At 48.7% G+C, this 19,626-nt stretch overlaps 1 protein-coding gene across 6 annotated transcripts in view; it reads right to left on the reverse strand.

Moving 5' to 3' along the window:
- Window positions 1-19,626, reverse strand: part of LOC119394148 (mucin-17) — a 232,528-nt gene that overhangs the window by 24,885 nt on the left and 188,017 nt on the right. For 3 of the 6 annotated variants that reach the window (XM_049415656.1, XM_049415658.1, XM_049415661.1), the window contains 8 exons: window positions 10,181-19,241; window positions 10,020-10,096; window positions 5,594-9,922; window positions 4,883-5,010; window positions 3,342-3,612; window positions 1,601-1,741; window positions 614-689; window positions 159-205 (listed from right to left, as the gene is read on the reverse strand). In XM_049415656.1, coding sequence (XP_049271613.1) covers window positions 159-205; window positions 614-689; window positions 1,601-1,741; window positions 3,342-3,612; window positions 4,883-5,010; window positions 5,594-9,922; window positions 10,020-10,096; window positions 10,181-19,241 — 14,130 coding nt within the window. The remainder of the gene's footprint in view (window positions 1-158; window positions 206-613; window positions 690-1,600; window positions 1,742-3,341; window positions 3,613-4,882; window positions 5,011-5,593; window positions 9,923-10,019; window positions 10,097-10,180; window positions 19,242-19,626) is intronic. The other 3 variants (XM_049415660.1, XM_049415662.1, XM_049415657.1) reach the window with 2 other exon arrangements.

Below are 19,626 nucleotides of genomic sequence, written 5' to 3' on the forward strand. Positions count from 1 at the left end.
GAACCGGAACGAAAACGTCTTTTTTTATCTGCTACCCTATTTGCCGTTGCTTTTAGCATGGAAGCCTTCTGACACTGCCGACGTTAGAGCACATTTTGGACAATCTTTCACTGCACGCGTTTATAAATGCAGGAGTTCTGTACGCAAAGTTCACTTACCTAGACCGTTGATCTCACAGCGTCGTCCAAGGAACATGCGGTTGCAGCTGCAAGAAAGCAAGAATCAAAATAATAAATAAACAAAATATTTACACACTACGCGTTCGCGCTAACAATCGCAACAGTACAAAAATATTTAAACGTTCTACACGTACGCGTGTGCTCTTTTGATGTGTTGGAACACTGCACGCTCCGACGGGGTGCAGGGGCCGAGAAAGAAGTTCCGAATGCACACAAATATATAACTTACACCAACTGTTAAAGTCATCAGCCCTGTCCTGACGTCGTACACTCGGCTACGACAGGTGTTATATACAGTGCCTGCATGTGTTCTAAAAAATGGCAGACGATTCGAAGCGTTGTGTACTGTACTATGAGACAGCGTTAAGCCTTACGCATTAAAAGCTACCACAAGTGCGTGAGCCCACATAATGCCTGTTCCGGTAGCCACTCACCGGCAGCTCCTCTTTCCGTCATCGTTCACCAGGCATGTTCCACGGCCATTGCAGTGGTCGCAGTTCTTTATCTCTCCTGTGGGAAGGCAGAAACACACCTTGAGACAACTAATAGCTAACCAAGGATACAATAAGCGACGCGCTGCTCAGTGTATCTCCGAGTTTTGCACAAGACACGAGGACATGTATTATACGGGTATTTTATTCACATACATACTGGTAAGCTAGTTGGTGAGCCATGATACTGATGAAGCAGCGCACAAAAGACACGTTCACACACACACATAAAGAAGACGCAAACACAAGCGCTTGTGTTTGCGTCTTCTTTATGTGTGTGTCAATGTGTCTTTTGTGCGCTGCTTCATCAACGGGAACCATCAAGAGAACCTTGTTACACAATCAGCAAGCCTATCTTACAGAACTTTCTTATACCCGTTTCACACGGGCACTTTTGATCGCGATCGGGGCCGATCCAGATCGGACTTCTTGATCTCGATTAACAAGTTGGCCGCTACTACACAGTACAGCCTAATCCGGATCTAGTTTGGCGCAGACGTCTGTCAAATCGAGAACCACGGAGCCAGATATCGATGCGCAGATCGCGATTGTCTTGATCCTGGTCGGGCCTGATCGTGATTAAATGTGACCGTGTAGCAGCTCCTGATCCGGATCGTGCCTAATCTGGATCGGCCATGATAGCGATTAAAAGTGCCCGTGTGGCACCGGTATAATAGACTGCGTATGGCATAAAGAACTAGACACCATGTCTTGCTGTCAATATTTCCCTCGTTTCGCCTGTACATGGGTTATGTTTACGCGTTTCCTCGTAGACAAGGGCGACTCGCACTGAAACACCGTTTAGACGAGACAAGAATGTATGCAGCAGTAAATAAGGTTTCTCCGGGACAGCATAAGAGCTCGGAGCTCGTTAGCTTGCTTGTTCGTTCTTATTCCTACGGTGCAACGACGCGTGACAGACACACTGACCTGAGCAAACACGGCCCGGTCGCAGCGGGTCGAGGTCTTCGAAGCCACTCTTGCAGAAGCAAGTGTATGTTCCCGGCAAGTTGACACAGACAGCGAACCGGCCGCAGTCGTTTGCGTCCAAGTCGCCGCATTCGTCGTAATCTGAGAAGCGAGAAAAACAATATAGGAATAAAAACCAAAGCACTATATAATTGATATCTAGAACTTCTTTCCCATCGACAGACTAACTCGTATCATTGTATTTTTTTCCCTGCGGTTGTTTCGTGCTCGTCAAAATATTTAGTTGATATATGTGATACTCTGTTCAAAATGTAAAGTCAGCGTCAGAAGTTTAGGGACCGCCACAAACAAGAAAAAGATGACTATTCCCGCTGCTTAGGCAGGTAGTCTTGAATTTAGATTTCCGCCTGTTCTAAAACGCGCCGCTTCAACATGCACTGAGCAGTTCGACCAAATACGGTCACAAATTGCTGGGACATTCTAGTTCTCTCAAACCTAGCGCTCTCTAAATTTTTGACGCCGACTGTACAATGTGCTGCAAAATACGAACACCCAATGTGTCCCTATCGAAAAATTTCACATGAGATACATGGCATATATCCAGTAACCTTTCATGAACACATACGAATCATGTGTGTTTGTACGTATGTGTTCCCAACAGACTGTTGGATACGTGTGACATGAGATTTTGCGATAGAGGTAGCTCGTATCTTAGAGTTATCTAATGTTTGTCAACCTGTGCAGGCATGACCTGTCGACAGGTCTCCGTCTTCATTGTTACTTCGTTTTCATTAGTCCATAAGACTGCGTTCTCTCGTATTGCGCGTCTACGGCGTCCTTTAGCTTCCAGGGTTCATCAATGAGTGATGACCGTCCTAGTAGGTACGCTGAAGAGTGGCGCTATAGTCGCAAAATGGTGTCACCCCTGACGAGTGCAAACGCAACCAACGCTCTTAGATTTCTTTCAATAGCCACCATCACGAACACCAGCTCCTTTCAATTCATGTATTTACAGCACTTTAAGCCATATGGGAAACAAAAAAATATAAACGAAAGTAAAATTGGCAAATAACAGCTCCAGTGGTTGTCCAGTTTCCTCCCTGTTTCTTTTTTCTTTCGCTCTTGTTTTTGTTTTTATTTCAGTTGAAGTGCTTGCTAGAGACCAGTGTACTGTGCGATGTCAGTGCACGTAAAATTACATTTGGTAGCCGGAATTATCCGGAGCCCTACACAAAGGCGTCTCTCATATGCTAAGTTACAATGAAACGTTCAAACCCATAAACCAACGACGGTTGAAGGGCAGCAAATGCATGACATATAAACATTACAACTATCCCAGCTGTCCGCTGTAAGTCCCAGCTCCCTTTATTTGTTAACGATGCAGCGAGTAAAGTTATAATCACTTTAACAGGGGCCCTGTCATATTTCGAAAATGTCAAGCTGACATTATTAGTAACGACGCGTCTCTTCGGGGAAATAATAAAGTTTCAGACTTATGGATAGCAGAAATGCGTGATAGATTTCGAATGAGCACGCCATATTGCTATCAATATGCGCAATTTTACTCGTTTATGCAATCTTTCCTCTTTGTACTATTGAGTGTAGCGTAGCACACCAGCAGAAGCACCATGCGATATACTTTTAAGTCCCTTCCCCCCCTTTTTTTTTTCTCTCTTCAAGATAAGCATCTAAGTAACATTAAGATCTGGTGTCGTTGTCTCTGTCATCGTCATATTCTTACCTTGAACTGCGGCGACGGCGTGAACGTTGGGGCTGACGAACAGCGGGCTCTTTCCGATGCTGTAGTTGGACTGGCGCAGCGATCGGCTTAGCTGTTCGCGTATTACCTCGGAGGTGATGGCCTCTGACCTCGCCATGGACACGGTGAAGTTGAGCAGGATGCCCTGCGGAGCGCTGTCGGCCGTGTCCAAGTCATCGGCCGCTGAGATGCTGTTCAAGTTCGACGTCACGTACTGACTGTCCACGTCCGTCTTCTTGTAGGCGTCACTCATCTGCGGTCACAATCGAAACGGTCAACATCGATGTTTCAAGCTACGCAGCCATGCATCTCATTGAACAAGAGAGAAGTTTACAGTAAGGTGAATACTTTACATGGAGAAAGAAAAAAGAATGTCGATAAGGCAACATTTCGACAAAAGGACTTGTCTTCGTCAAGGCACCCTGCCTTTGGTCGAAACATTGACTGCAGCTTCTCTTTTTGTTCCACCACTTTTTCCTTCACCTCTCGCGAGCAGCAGCATCGTAATACAGCGGGACAAGCATACAACAAGCGTAAAAGTTGAATGTCCTAGCTTCTGAATACGTTCACTTGCAATCATGTTGCATTTATCATTGTTGGAAAGCAGATAACATTTGAGGGCTAGTTTTTCATTGTTAGACACAATATTAATGAGAACTAACAGACAATAATCACAAGGCAATTACAGGGGATGATTTTTGTACTAATTAGGATATAAATGTGAAGAAAGTAAAGTGGACGAAAAGATGACTTGCCGCCGGCAGGGACCGAACCTGTGACCTTCGAATAACGCGTCCGATGCTCCACTTAAGGTACAGTGTAGGTGAACTGCATACACACTGATGTCACAAACAAAAACGAACCTCCACTGCTCGTTCGCAGTGAACTGCGGTGACGGTGGCTGCACAGATTTTTGGCAGGTTATTACGCGGTTATTGTATACTCTAATGCATGTAATTCAGTAGTCCATCTAAAAACTACTGTTTTCATTTCTTGTGACTTCTTGCTAGAATTTTCAACGGCTTCTTACAAAAAGCTACTGAATACTTCATTTTGAAGCAGTCTATAACACGTAGAAAGAACAGCTCATGAAACATTTTCATACTAACATGGTTATGAAGATCAAACTGCTGAAACGCATGCACGAAGAAACGTTTTCAGTGGCTTAAAATACTCTGTTGTTCTTTCACTGAAGAGTGTGTGACATACGCTCATCGCAGTTAAAGGACTTATGGGAAACAATTACCTAAACAATTAATCATTTCGTTTAGATAAGCTTGATCTATAAGGGGATGTTTAGTGGTGGCTCTGGAGCGATGTCCAGTTTTATTTGAATAATACTGAGTAAACCTTGACTACAATATATTACATTCAGTATGTAATTGAGTTAGCCAATCCCTACGTGGCGATATGCGTAAGCATGGGCGCATCACTGCGCTTATTTCTAAAGAAAATTAAGGATAAAATTGATACTGAAAAGTCGCTAGGATACGGGAATAATTAAGTTCTTGTAGCGAACTTACTCCTTTCTTAGCTGCGTCGGCGATTTGTTGGAATTCTGTGGAAAGGCTGTTGGAGAACTCCGTGCGATACGACACCGCTGATTCTCCCATCTTCACAACACGAAGGACGACAACGTACGTCTCGACCTCTGCAAAAAAGAAAAAGAAAACAAATTTATTGAGCCATGCATGTAATCTCAGAAACCAAGGCAACCCAGAAACTCCGCTCATCCTCTAATATGCATGTGCCTGGGTACGCCGCATATGCTTGACATATAATTATTGAGCCTTTGGTCATAGGAAAATTGTAGATGGATTATATTACAAGAGAACCATTTGTAAGAAAGGGCCAGAAATTGAGGTACGTTAAATCGGTTCTCGCTTCTTAGTGCCTGTCGCAGTGCACCATAATATTATTCGAAGATAATTTTAGAGTGTAAAAAATTTACAAGAGCAGCCTATAACATGCGGAGGTCTGCCCCTTCGATAAGCCATTGCATATATATAATGTCTTTTAGTTACCGTGATGTCAATTTGAATCAGAGCGCGCCAATTGGCATACCTGATCTTTTAGAACTTTTTGGCTCCTTCGAAGGGGTTGCTTAGGATGACTTAATCTTAAGTTTTCGACAAATATTATCGAGGAAATAATTAATATTATACTGCAAGATATTGCCGGTGTTCATCGTAGTTGCCCTTGTGTTTGCTTATTGAGGAGGTTAAAGAAATTACCTGTGCAAGTCTTGTTGCCATCGTGCCTTCCGTAGCCAGGCTTGCACATGCATTGCCACGTGCCGTCCAAAGCCTCGCGGCAGACCTCGTAGTTCGCCACGTTGCATCCCGGCAGACATACTGGAGGATAGCCATCGACAGGCGTCACTTTGCCAGGCTTGGCCTTGGGCGGCCTGGTCGGCTTGGGTGTGGTCGTTGTCGTGGTCGGTGGTTTTGGGAACGGTATCTTGAACTTTGGACCGGTTGGCACTGGTTTGGTGCTCGCCGTGTCTGGAGGTCTGGACGGAGCTCTGAACGGGATCACCGGTCGCTTGCCGATCGCCGCGGTCGTCGTTCGAGGCGTCGTGAGGCGCCGCTGAGGAGGTCGCAACGTCGGAGGCGACTTGCTGTCGGCGGACTCCGGAGTTCTTCCCCTGACCTCGGGCGTTACTTGGACAGATGTTGTCGGGATGTTGCCAATAGATGAGGAGCGAGTCGGTTCCGGTCTTTCCGTTGGAAGCACCAACGTCCGAACCACGGTCGTTGTGATGGAGTTGAAGATGAGGGTCGTCGTGGTGACCGTCGTGGTGGCTTCGCTCGGGAGAGGCGTCGTCAGCTGTGCCTCGACAGAAGCGGAAGGTTCGGGCAATGTGCCCAGGATGGTGCGACTTCCAATGATAGTCGACACAAAAGTCCTGGGAGGTATGGTCGTGGTAAATACAGATGTTATCGTCAGCGGGCTGTCTCTCGTGTAGTACACCTTCGTCGTCGTGAGCGTGAGCGTTCGAGTGAAAGACTCCACGCTCGTGACGTATTGCGTCACGGTTGACAAGCTCGTGGACACGGACGGTAGTATGGGAACTCTTTCGCCATCCAGTTGGAAGAAGATGGTCGTAGCACCGCTGACTGATTTGGCACCACCGACGACAGAGGGTTGAATGGATGAGACGAGTGTCTCTGAGGAATCTTGCGTGCCTGGCAGGATGGGTGTGAAGCCCTCTCCAAAGATGGTAGTTGCTCCTGTGATCTGAACTTCGCTTACGAGAGAAGATTGGAGCACGCTTGTGTCGGGGAAGAATATGGTCTGAACGCCGACGACCTTCGAAAGTTCTTTCGGGTCAGATATCGTAGCATCGCCCTTGTTGTCCTCCGCCCTTTGCGTGAGCTCGGTGAGCTTGTCAAGGTCGTCGAAGAAGATGGTCTTGTCTCCGGTTATAACACCCGTGTTAGCGTCTAATGCTGGAGTGGCCTCCGTGGTAGGAAGCGAGGCCTTTTGGACGCTACCGACAAGGTGGACAGACGTATCTTTGTCAACGCGTTCCGGAACATCCTCTCCGTCCCCTGCGTCATCGTCGTAGTGAGCGTCCGTAGGAAGAATGAACACAGTTTCCGCACCGGTAAACACATCTGTGTGGAAGCCCTCTCCCATAATGGACGGCTTTCCGTGCAATAGTGATGTGAGAGCTGGACCATCGAAGGAGTCACTATGCACCTGACTTCGCTCAGCGGCCGACATATCGGACGCGATTGCGCCAACGGGGATATAAACAGGCTCCTCAATGTTGCTCACTGTCACACCATCACTAGGAGGAAGCGACACGTCTTCCTTCACTTGACTTGGCTGGAGGTCACTTCCGCCATCAGTACCGTTCTTCTTGCCATTAGACAAAAGGTGAACAATGCCTTTGATGGCTTCTCCAATATTACTGCCAATGTTTGCGTTTCCTCCGAGCACATCGGCGAGGTCAATAATGGAACCTGGTTTTATTGGCTTAGATGGAGAGCTAGTGCCTGCCTGACTGCTGCCATCTCCAGAGCTGGGAGAAGAAGATGGAACGTGTTGCAAGAACGGTATCTCTGTGGCAACAATGTCGGCATTTGCCGGTGCTGCTGCTTTGCTAGGTGCTACATCCTGTGTTCGTGATGTGAATGTTGCCTCTGTGAGCCTCGTTAGAGAACCGTCTGTGCCAGTTACCATGAATAACGTAATGCTTGGTGACAACGTAGTTGTTTCGTTGTCGTGGCCGACATATTTTGTGCTGCTTTCCAGAACGGTTGTAGATGTGACAGGGGTGGCAACTGACGCTGAAGAAAAGAAAGAACTGTGAAGGATTTCTGGGAAAAGTGAGGATGACGGTATGAACACAGGGGAGAGCATTGAAGATGTAAAGAGTGAGGATGCAGACTCAGAAGCAATTGAATCAGAGTCTTCTTCTTCCTGACTGGCAGCAATGTCAGTAAAGAAGATGACGGTAGAGCCATCGATAACCGTTGTGGAGACTCCCATCGATGACCTTGTGGTTTCTTCTTCAATGGACGGTGACTCGAAGATTGCAAAAGATGGTGTCACTGTTGTTAGCGTCGGGGAAGAAGTAGGAATAAAACTGGACGAAGCGTAAAGCGTAACAGAAGACTTACGATGGAGACCTGTAGAAGGACGTCTAAGACCGCTTCCGAAAGGCGGCCTCTTTGTTTGACTTGTTCCCGTTTTGCTGGACGGCTCCAATTTCTCTTCTTTGACAGGCTTATACAGGGAAGAAGTAATGATATTCACTTCCGGTACGAAGCTGGTTGAGGAAGAAGGCGATATAGTGGTCGACACAAGCTGCGTTATAACTTCTTCTGACGACGACACAATCGTATCAGAATCGCTAACGAGGGTGGTGAAATACGTGTAGGTAGTCATATGCGTCAAGACAGTAGGTGTAGGTCTCAGGCGGGATGACGTAGTTGATGGCTTCGAGCCTATCCTGGTGGTCACAATCTGCGGCACAACTTGTTCACTCGAAATCACAATCTTGTCTTGACCACCAAACAGTGTGGTATAGAAAGTGTACGTGGTATACGTCGTACCGGTTGTATACAACTTTGTGTCATACGGGGGCGTAGTCGACGTTGGCCGCGTGTAACGAGATGTAGATGTCGCTGTGGGCCTTGAAGAGGAACTTGTTGTCAAGGTCGTCGCGGGCGTAGCAACCGTGGGTATCCTTGTAGGTGCCGTCGTTCTCACTGAGGATGTGACAGCCCCACGTGGTACAAACAATGTGACGTGAGACGTAACAACATTTTCTCTGCTCGCAATAATAGAGCTTGAGTCGGTGTAGAACGTCGTGAAATACGTATAGGTAGTGTAATAAGTCCTTACGGAAGGAACCAAATCTGCTGGGGCGCCTGTGTGAGATGGCAGCACGAAGGATGGCGTGCTAGATTTAGCTGGTGCGACGGAATAAAGCGCTGGTGTAGATATTGGCCTTGAGTAGACGGAAGGTCGGGAACCAGCCCTCTCTGTTACAACTGTCGTACCAATTTCTTCGATCGAAGACAGTATCGTCTCGGTTCCTCTGAAGAATGTCACGTACTGTGTCTGTGTTGTGAGATAAGTCCTCGTGCTGAATTCTGGAACTGAGGTCGTTGTCGGAGAAGGCAAATAGGGAGACGACAGGACAGGAGTGGCAAGACCATGAGGAATTGTGATAGTAACAACATCTGAAAGAACCTCTTCAATAGAGGTAACGATCGTACTTGTTCCTTGGAAGAATGTGATAAAGTTCGTCTGTGTCGAATACAAAGTGCTCAGAACAGTTGATGGCTGAAGCTGCTGTGATTTAAAGATGTCGTTGGCATGGTAGAGTTGCGGCTGCTGACTTGCGTAATGCTGTGATAAGAACTGATCTTGGTCTTGGTAGTGGTAGCTCTGCTGCGGTTCGGGGCGAGAGAAAATTGGAGTGGACTGCGGCTGGATCGACAGCGTTGGTTGCACTGTTCGCGTAATTGTGAAAGACTCAGTAATGACGAACACCTGTGATTGGACTTCTTCAAACGGCGTTACTACAGAGCTTGAACCATTGAACAAAGTGGCATAAAATGTGAATGTATTGTATGAAGTGCTCGTCACTACGCGCTCACTTGTCTCCAAGTATGTGCTTGGTTCTCTTGGTTCGGGCAGGTACGGCGTTATAGTAGGGTACAGATTCTGCGTAACTGGAATAGTAACAGTGTTCGAAATAACTTGCTCGGAGCTTGCGATAGATGAAGAGTCATCTGTGAAGAATGTTGTAAAGTAGGTGTACGTAGTGAACAACGTCTTCGTGCTATAGGACACAGAGTACGGCTGCGGTGTCACATTGTGACCATCGAAGTTTTCCTTCATCAAGACAGCATCCAGCAGCAAGGTTGGCTGCAGGGTGTAAGGCGTCGGCTGGTGGGGGAACAAATGCGTAGTAGCTTCGCCATCCCCTCCACTGGCAACAATAAGGGTAACACCATCGGAGACTCGCGTTGATAGTCCGGGCCTTTGTTGGTAATGGGACGCCAACAGGTTCAAGGATGATTCATGTTTCGGCGCAGCACCTGTAAAAGTTCACATAGAGAAATCTCAGACATAGCAAGGCTCTCATTGCGAATAGTATAGTAGCACTTATAATTTTTAAATACACTGAAGGCTTACCTCGGCCAATGAGTTGGGCATTCTGGTCTCCGATAATTTCCGGGAAGTGCGATGCGTGCAGGGGATCTACGACATGACTTGCAGCTAAAATTACATCACAATTAGTTACAAACCCCGCGAAATCATGCTGCGAGAGAGAGCACGTGTGCAGGTTATCTGACTTACCTACGGTCTCGGTGACGACCCTTGAGTTCGTCTCGAGGACAGTCGTGTACAGAGTCTGGTCACCCAAAGTGTACGGGACCGTGAACGTAGTGGTGGTGAAGTATGTCAGCATCACAGTCTGGGAAGGTTCAATCAAATCATGATCGTCCACACCATACGTCGGTGATGCGGTCAGGGTTACTGGTGTCGATGCAGTGATGACTACTTCTCTGTAGCTTGTCTGCAAGCCGAATATGACGGGAACTGATGTCGTGGTTGTAAAGGTTTCATATATGACGGAAGGAGTCGCTCGAATCAGGTCCGTAGGCTTAAGCCTCTTACTCACTTTCACAGTGAACGGATTCTTCGTAGGCCTGGCCACACCAGCGGCATTCGTTCTGGTCACAACGTAAAACCGAGGCTTTGTGGTTATCTCGAAACGAGATGGTCTTACAAATCTCGTGTTCAATGAATTTGTTCTCGCTAACTTATCTCCCGGAATGGGTCTTCGCAGCGTCACTTTAAGCCTCTTTTTGCCCCTGTGCGCTTCTTGTTCTTCCGGCGTCGTTAAGGGGAATAGGGCCGATGACAATTGAGGCTCATCTCCAGTCACATAAGAGCTTGGGTTTGGTGACGTAATGAAGAAAGAACTGAAAGGTTCGTACACATGACTTGACGACAGTTCTGGTGAGACAATGGAAGTTTTGGAATCGTCTATGTGTTTCACAACAGGCTTAATGCGAACCCTTACGCCAGGACCAGCCTGATACACACCAGACTTCAAGCCACCTGCCGGCTTCACGCGTGAAGTCACAATTCTCACCTTGGCTCTCGGCGCATTTGTTGATTCGTCCACTGGAAACAGGATTACAGGTGTCGCATGAATGTTGCTTGACGGTTGAATGTTACCACTGGCAATAGCATAAGACGGCTGCAGAGCATCAGCGAGAAGAGAAGACCTTTCCTGGTTAGATATGAAGTCAATCTTATTGTCCACAGCGTCTGTCGCGAAGCTCGGGAAATACGATGCAGTCGGAGCAACATCCTCGTGAACTTGTCCAATATCAGCGTCGAGAATTTTGTCAAATTTAATTACAGTTCGCATACCCAAATTCACCTCAGTTCTCGTTCCATCTAAGTTTCGCGAGCCAAGGTGGACGGTTGTCACATCAAGCCCAAGTGGCAAGAGGCCATTCCTGATCCTTGTCTGTGTTATGGGGGGCCTGAATGGACTGTCATCCAACGCGACGCTCGATGATATCTCAGATCGTACAGAATTCTTCGTTTCGGTGCCGTCAAATAGCGTGTAATAATATGTATAAAGAGTGTAAAAAGTCCTCGGTGCAGTAAACAGGTCCGTTAATGGCACAATACTTGTCTCGTCCCCTGCAGGCGCATCATGGTGAGGGGAGTGCGGCTCCTGTATACGTTCAAGGACCGGTGATTCTGTCTTGAATGTCGTCTCTGTCTGCACCGTTGGCGTTGGGTGTATCACCTTATAGATATCGCTGTTGAAGATCTGCAGTCGAGATTCCAGGTTAACAATTGTTGTGGCCGCTCCTTTTGTTCTTGATCCTAGATTGACAGTTGAAACGCCATCAGGCGCCGTTGTGAAGCCACCGTGATTTTGAATGACGTTCACTATATCAGAGTTCAGCGTCTCAGTCGCCACTGAAGAGAGAACAGCTTCCCTGCTGTTGTAAACGGTGTCTGTCCCGTGAAGGAACGTTGTCAAATACGTAAAGGTTGTGTAATATGTAAGCGGCACAGTAGCGCCGATCTCTAGCGACACGCTAGGGCTGACACTTTCTTGCCCTGGTGAGAACACGTGGCTTGAAACAAGTGGAGGCGCAGCAACACTTTGAGGCAGAAGCTCATTTGGGTTGTTTCCGTTGTTTATTGGACCACGCGCCTGCAGGCTGTTTATTGATGGCCTCCTGTTCAAAACGACCTTTCGCCTTTGACCACCTTTGCCTTCTCCAGGTTTCTTTACACGAATTATTCGTCTGAACTGATGCGAAGCAGGTGTTGTGTCTTCTACCAGGTCAGCGGAATTTTCGTTATTCTGTTCAATAGGCGCCGCCGAATGAGCGTCGAACGTCGGTTCTGTCGAGACGGGAGGCAAAGAAGGCGGTGGTTCAGGGAATCTAGAGACTGAAGAAAAGTACTGGTCCGATGCAGGAGCAAAATACTGCTGGGACACGGGGGCAAATACTTCTTGCGACACAGGGGCAAAATACTCTTGGGAGGCTGGTCCGAAATACTCGAGTGATTGTTGTGACGAGCCCAGAATTCTGTTGTAGTCTATTGAGTCGGCCGAAACGAAAACGTGCGTTGGTTCTACATTTATAGAGCTTAGCTGTACAGCGGGTGTGGAAACTATAGGCCGTGTTTTGCGCACGAGAGACGTCTTTCTCTCTCCGTGATGATTCGAGTTAGTCGGCCGAATCCTTCTGAAGACTGTTCGGCGTGAGTTTCGAGCCGGCGACGCAGGTGCCTGTGGTGGTGGTGGAGGAGGAGGAACAGGCGCCTCTAGAGGTACATTGTTTAAGTCGTGCGCAGGAGGCGAAAGGGGAGGTTGCTCGGCTGTAGGAACGAAGTTCTGCACTGGCTGTAGCTGCGTGAAACGGTCGTGTTGCTCAGGCACGCGAGGTGAATACGGGTCTGCTTGGGCAAACTGCTGCGGCACAGGAGGCGAGTACTGATAGGGCACGTTGGGACTGAAACCTGGGAATGACTGCTGATTGACACCCGTAGAGAAGTGATCGTAAGGGATGCCGTGCCCTAATCCAGCCTGCTGCGTTACTTCAGCAGGAACTCTCAGCACGTCTTGTGGTTGCTGATGCTGTGGCTGTGGGACGACCGGTACTACATTTTGGTGGGGACCAAAGTGGTTAAATCCACCATCGTCTTGGTTGAAAGGAGTGTCCACCTGCGGGCGGTAGTCCTCATACCTCGTCGGTGCACCTGCCGGGGAGAACGTCCGAGTTACCGTAACGCGACGAACCTTCTTTGAACCGTCACCAAGGGATCCTTCACCATGAGGGGCAGGTCTAAGAACCTTGATCCTTCTCACTCTGCCTTGGGGCAGTGCAGAGGTTTCCAGTCCCGAAAGAGTAACCGCATCCGCCGTGATTTCGTGATTAGGTGGAGATGCCAAAGGGTCAGTAAGAGTAGCCACAACCTCCGGTGCCGAGAAGGAGTATCCACCACCCACAAAGGAAGACGACAAGAAATTGTCCAAAGAAGGAGAGGGAAGAAGATGAGAGGAAAGAGCAGGCAGAGGGGTTTCGAGAAGATTACCTGGACTGTAGGCTTGCTGGTCGTCACCAAAATGAAAAGCCGAGCTTGGTTCTTGAATCGGGTTCAGGTCCACAGGATCTTGAACAACGTGGGGAGGTCTTCTACGAATAAAACCGCCATGAGGACCCCTGAATTCATTTGGTGAAGAGCCATCCAGGATGGCTCTGTTTCTGTGCACAGGTCTTCGAAACACTCGCCCCCGACGCACACCCGTGCGGACGCCGCCTTCAGCGGGCTCGTCATGAACTGTGCCGGCGTTGTCGAAGCCAGGTTGGGGGGCCCCACTGTTGTCCACAAGAGGCTCAGGTGTCGAAAGATGCAGCGGCTGCACTCGCGTTGCACGAACACGGCTTCTTCCGCGTATGCGCGTGAAATCTGCCGCTTGTCTCACGCCTTCATCTTCCGTTTCTTCGAACTGCTGCAACTTTCGAGAGATGAACTTTCCACCAATGCCATACTTGTCGTCCTCAGGAGTGACGTCGGGTGTAGCCGTTGGCTTCTTTTCGGCTTTCCACTTCTTCGCGGAGCCACCTTTGGTTGGCTTTGGCAGCACCGGGATGTCGGTAGCCGGTTGCTCGTAAACCTCGGTGATTGGTCCCATGGATATGGTCGTCACTGCGTCAATGTCCGAAATGCTTTCAGAAGCTGCGATGTGTGGGCTTCGAGACTGTGCCAACGACCAGGAAGATGCACGGCCTAGCGAGGGTTCGATTCCGGAGCTGAAAAGTGCTACCTCTTCAGAACGGTCACCTCCTGGCACTTCATCCTGTCTGGACCCGTCGACAGCAACTCCTATGAACGCTGTGGAAGCCAAAGTGGCAAATTCAGAAGCCTTGTCGGGAACGCTTCTCGCTACTTTAGTGTGAAAGAAATGCTGAGGCTGCTGATAAAATGGAACAGTGACAGTAGTAACTACGGGAATGACGTCCCCCTGGTCCCCAGTGACATACAAAGTGAGCATTGTTGTTATTTGAGGTACCGCAAAATATGGCTGCGGTATGAAAGGAGCTGCTGTTGGAATTTGGGGAACAGGGACGGACGCCGTCTTCGTCACTGTCGATTCAGAAAATTTGGTTGTAGTGACGGTGCTAAGAACCGTCCTTCCACGAAGAACAATGGGCAACACTGTCGAAGTCACAATTGTTTCCGTTGTTACATACGAAGAGGTCAGTAGGCTAAAATCTTGGTTAGGAATCTGCGGGTAAAAAGGGACTGGAAAGCCAGGAGGGTTTGTGGCTGGTGTGGTTGGTATCACCTCTGGGGTTATGGTACTGTACAGGGTTGTGAGTTGGGTTAAGACTGTCGTCTCGGTTATTGTGTCAGTACGGGTGCTGAACCCTATCTTTATTGGAAGAAGCCTAAACTGCTGCAAGTCGCTGGTCGTAATGAGCACTTCTGTGAATGTCGTGTAAGGACCGTTCGCGTCGCTCCTGGAATTGAGGATAGTCTTTGTCCGTCCTGACTCGTCAACTGCCGTCGAGTACAGAGTAGGCTGAATTACACTGGATGCTAGGGCTGTAGTCGTCAGCGTCGCGTATGAGGTCTTGAAGCCATGGTATATTGGGAGAGTTTTTACGGTCGTTATCACAGAAGTGACGGTTATGGGAGGCTTTGTTGATGGACGGCCAGTTGACGTCAACGACGTTCTACGGGCCCTGGGGTTGTAAGACGAGCGCCTCCTGTTTCCGCGAAGTCTAGCGAAGGGCAAGTTTGGTGACTCCTCTTCGTCCTTTACAGCGTTGAACGAGGATTTCAAGTTAGGTGTCCTAGCTCTGTTCTGATTACGGCGGCCTTTCGCTGCGGGGTTTAGTCGCCCACGGTTTCTTGCGTTTGAGTGTGTGTCTTCATTAGAATTTTCTTCGTCCGTGTGCTGTTGTGGTCTTCCGAATGGCCTTACTCCTAAATTACCCCTCCCTCGAGCATTCTGTGGGCCCCGTAATGTTGGTTTAGGACGACCGCGGCCACGGGGATTTCGCTCAGACGTGTAGTCATCGTCCTCTTCATAATCAGAATACTCTTCCTCGGATTTTGTCCTGCTCGGGCTTATTCCGTAAGTCTTCTCTACTGCGGATGGTCTCGTTCTTGTAAAAGGTGCCCTTGCAGGGGATTTCCCAGCTAGTGGTCTCGCTGAACCTCTGCGTCGCCCCAAGTGCAATTGCGGAGTGGCTGCAGAGCTGTGCACAGCCTCTTCAGCTTCGATTTCTTCTTCCTCAGGCTTTAAGGGACGTCGGCTGTTTAATCTTTGTCTTCCGTGTGGTCTTCTTAATTGAAGAGTGAAGGCTGGCTTGTTGACGACCCTTGATGGTGGGGCGTAGGAAACGCGGTCTCTTCTGAAAGGTCTTATGTTCACGCCTGAAGGTGCTGAAGGCTGCTTGATATCTTCGTTTCGGTTTGCTTGAGACCTCGACCGTGCCGACACTTGTTCGTAGTCGTCGTCATGATATAAGTCGTATTCTTCGTCTTCTGCCTGGTGCTTGAGTTGGTGCGTCGTCTGCGGTTGGCGAGGGCCTCTGGTGTATCCCGCACGCGTGGGCCGATGTCTTTTAGACGAGCGCGGTTCGGGTGTCTGAAGCTGTCTCTCTTCATATTCGTTGTAATCTTCGTCTTCTTCGTCGAGGAACTCATTTTTGCCATAGTCTTCGGGTTCTTCCTCCTCATCCCTGAAGTCACCCGGCACGCGATGGGTAGGTCTCTTAATACCATTAGGGCGCCTTCTGGTAGGAAATATTGGTCTTATTCGGGACGTCACTGTCTCCTGGGCTTCAGTGGACGGCTTCTCCAGAATTTCATTTGTATGACTTGATTCCGTCGACACACTGGTCTCTAAGGGCGTCTCAGTTTCGATTGAGCTGCTGTCAGGTATATGCGTTATTGCAGGTGTCGACTCGGCAACTATCGTCTTCACTTGTTCTGTGCTTATTGAAGAAATAAGAACAACTTCGTCTATGGTTGGGATGATAGTTTTATCATCAAGAGAAGAGTCAATGCGTATCACCGTAGTGAGGCCAATTTCCTCAAGTATGTTGTCGGTTGTCGTGTCTAGTTCCACAATATTTACGCTATTCTTCGAGGATGTCGAAATCGGCAAATGCAGCGTACTTATTGTTTCGACGCTGGCTGATGCGCTCAACGAACTGGTGAGGTCCTTAGAAGGCTCGGTAATGTGAAACACGTTGGGCGACTGAAGTGTAATTATCGAAGATTCTGGTGCGATAAATGTCGTCGCTTCCCAACTTGGACTTGACACAGATGGTGATATAAAGCTCCAGCTAGATTGTTCTGTCAGCGTAAGTGGAAACGTGCTTGAAGAAACGAGGGCAGACAAAGAGCTATAGAAGCTCGAGAGGAGGTTCACAGATTCCGACTTGCTCGTAGACTGGGCGTATTTTGTTGTACTAGTTCTTGCTAAGTGGGCGTAAAAGCCGTTTATGAACGTTCCATAAATATCAGTTGTATATTCTGTCACGTATCCACCATGAACATCAGATCGCACAGATCGCGATACAAGGCCAGTCTTTAGTGTTTCTGATGTTGAAGATGGCGCCGTGGTTCGGGGTATTACGCTTGATGTACTCCTGGCAACGTGGGCATAGAACCCGTTAATGTGCGTCCCGTACACGTTCGTCGTGTGGAGGGTCGTAGCACCATTCCGGATTTCTGTACTGACTTCACTTGATATTAGAGTTTCCGTGTTCGCTATCACTGCCGGTGCCTGTGTCGCCTTGACTAAAGCAGGCTGCAAGATGCTGGATGTCTTTCGTGCGATATGAGCGTAAAAACCATTGATGTAAGTGCCGTGTATCTCTGTCGTGTGAAGAGTCGTCTTGCCGTTTTGTACTTCTGTGCTCACAATTGACGAAACCAATCCAGTCTTCTGGCTTTCCGTTTTTGCTGGTTCTCTGTTAGTCTGTGTCGGCGTTATGATTCGACGCGTCGATCTTCCGAATTGAGCGTAGGCGTCGCCAATGTAAGTCCCGTAGACCTCAGATATGTGTAGGGTGGTTGACGCGCCGTGAACTTCGCTGCTCAAAACACTCGACGAAAGTAGTCCTGTCTTCTGTAGGAATGGTTGCGTTGCTACTTTCGTGCTGGTAGGCTTTATAGTCTCTGTGCGTGTAGAAGTCTTCGCTATCTGTGCGTACAGGTTGCCCACACTAGTTCCGTATATTTCCGTTGTATAGTACGTAACGGCATCTCCGTGCGTCACGCTTTGGACTGTTGACGAAACTATGCCTGTCGGTTTGGCGGCTGTGGTTGGCTTGGCTGCATCGTTCTTACTAGGTGCACTTTCCGTTAGAACACGAGACGTCGTGCGTGCCACTTGCGCGTAAAGGTCACCCACAAATGTACCATATATGTTGGTCACTACTTCCGTTGACGTCCCCCCGTTGGCAACTATGTTCGTTCGCGCCGATAGAAGCCCTGTCTTGTAGCTCTTTGTCTTCGTCTGTTGCGACGGCACACTTGTTCGCGTGGGTAACTGGGTGCTAGTTGCCTGTACAAAAGCGTTTTTGGTCGGTTTGAGCACCTCCGACGCTGTAGACGCTACGTGGGCATAAAATCCGTTTACGAACGTGCCGTAGACGTGCGTTTTCCAAACGGTCGTCGTCGCGTCGTGGATTTCTGTGTTGACTAGCGAGGAGATGAGGCCCGTTTTGTACTCTTGGTTCTTCGTAATACTAGACACTGACTTAGAGGCTTGAGGTTTGATCACAGTAGACGTCGTCTGCGCGACATGGGCGTACATGCCTCGAATGTACGTTCCATAAATATTCGTCGTAAAGGCAGTGGTGGTGCTGTCATGGATGACCGTGTTGGCTATAGAAGATATCAGACCGGTCGGGCGCGTTTGTGCAGGAGATCCAGGAGACGTAGACAGCTCTTGCCTCGGCGGAAGGTGCGAGGAGCTGCGCTGATTCTGGTCGGAGAACACTCGCACAGCCGTGGAGACTACTTGAGCGTAGGCGCCGTTGATAAAAGTGCCGTAGACTTCTGTAGCATATACCGTCGTTGCCCCGTTTCGCACTGCTCTTGCTTCCGCTGACTGAATGAGACCTACGGGATGGTCTTTGGCTTTGTCGGCAGAACTTCCTTCGTTTCCTGCAGAACGGGCCACGAGTCCAGGCTTATGTCTGTTAGCTGACGCTGCTTCCTCGTCCGTGACAACAAACTGGTCCGGTACAGAAAACTCATTCTCTTTGCTGCTTAGGGAAAGCAGCTTCCTTGCTTGCGGCCTCCGATTGCGGTTCATGTCAGCGGTGTCTTCGCTAGCCACGGTATTGGCTTCTGCTTTGTCCACGTCTCGACTACGCTTGCGCGTGGGAACCTCAGTCGTCGTTCTTGTGGGCAGGACGACGTCAGTGAACACGTTAGTTATGACTTCAAGTCGCGTTGATACACTCGGCTTGCCGTCGCTCAGCACAGTAGTGAAGTGCGAGAAAGTTGTGTAGAATGTCAGTGGCGAAGGCGTTGCCAGAAATGACGGCTCCAGCCTGGCAGTTCGGCGAAGCCCCTCGTAATCTTTGTCATTGCGCCTGGCCTCCCTGTAGTAGACGGATGGCTTCAGATAGACAGCTGGTTCTGAGAGATCTTGCTCAGGGCGGGTTTGCTGTTGCTGGTAAAGTTGTGTGTCGGACAAGGAGACCGAAGAGGCCGATGGCTTTGGCAGAAATCGCTGTGGTGGGAGCCTCGAGCCTTTTAGTGAGTTTGCGTTATGGCGCAAGTGCGCGAAAGAAGTCGATGTGCCGTCCCTTAAGGGGCTTCTTGGGAACCTACCTGAAAAATCATGACAACCTCGCGTCAAAGGAGCTTCGAAGCGCGCACTTACGGCTTCTTTATATAGTCAAACTCTGGCGTTTCCTCCCCGAGAAGCAGAAAAAAAAACTAGGAAAAAGAAGGCCGGGGAAGCGGAAGCGTGCAGCTGCATAAGCAACATGCGTATGCGAACGCACATCTATATTAATGGGTAAAGATGACTTCCTAAGGTAATCATCAGTATGAGTAGTTAGTCAAGACTTCTATATGTAGGTAACTTGTTACGTAATTTCATAGAGTATTATCAATATCCTATGCAATAAACAAGATGTCAAGAGCTTCTATGAGAGTTACTCCTAACAATAAGCAGTATATATAATGGTATGTTAAAAAGAGTAACAGAATA

Source organism: Rhipicephalus sanguineus, chromosome 5 (assembly GCF_013339695.2).
Source record: "Rhipicephalus sanguineus isolate Rsan-2018 chromosome 5, BIME_Rsan_1.4, whole genome shotgun sequence".
In the NCBI taxonomy this organism is placed as follows: Eukaryota; Metazoa; Arthropoda; class Arachnida; order Ixodida; family Ixodidae; genus Rhipicephalus; species Rhipicephalus sanguineus.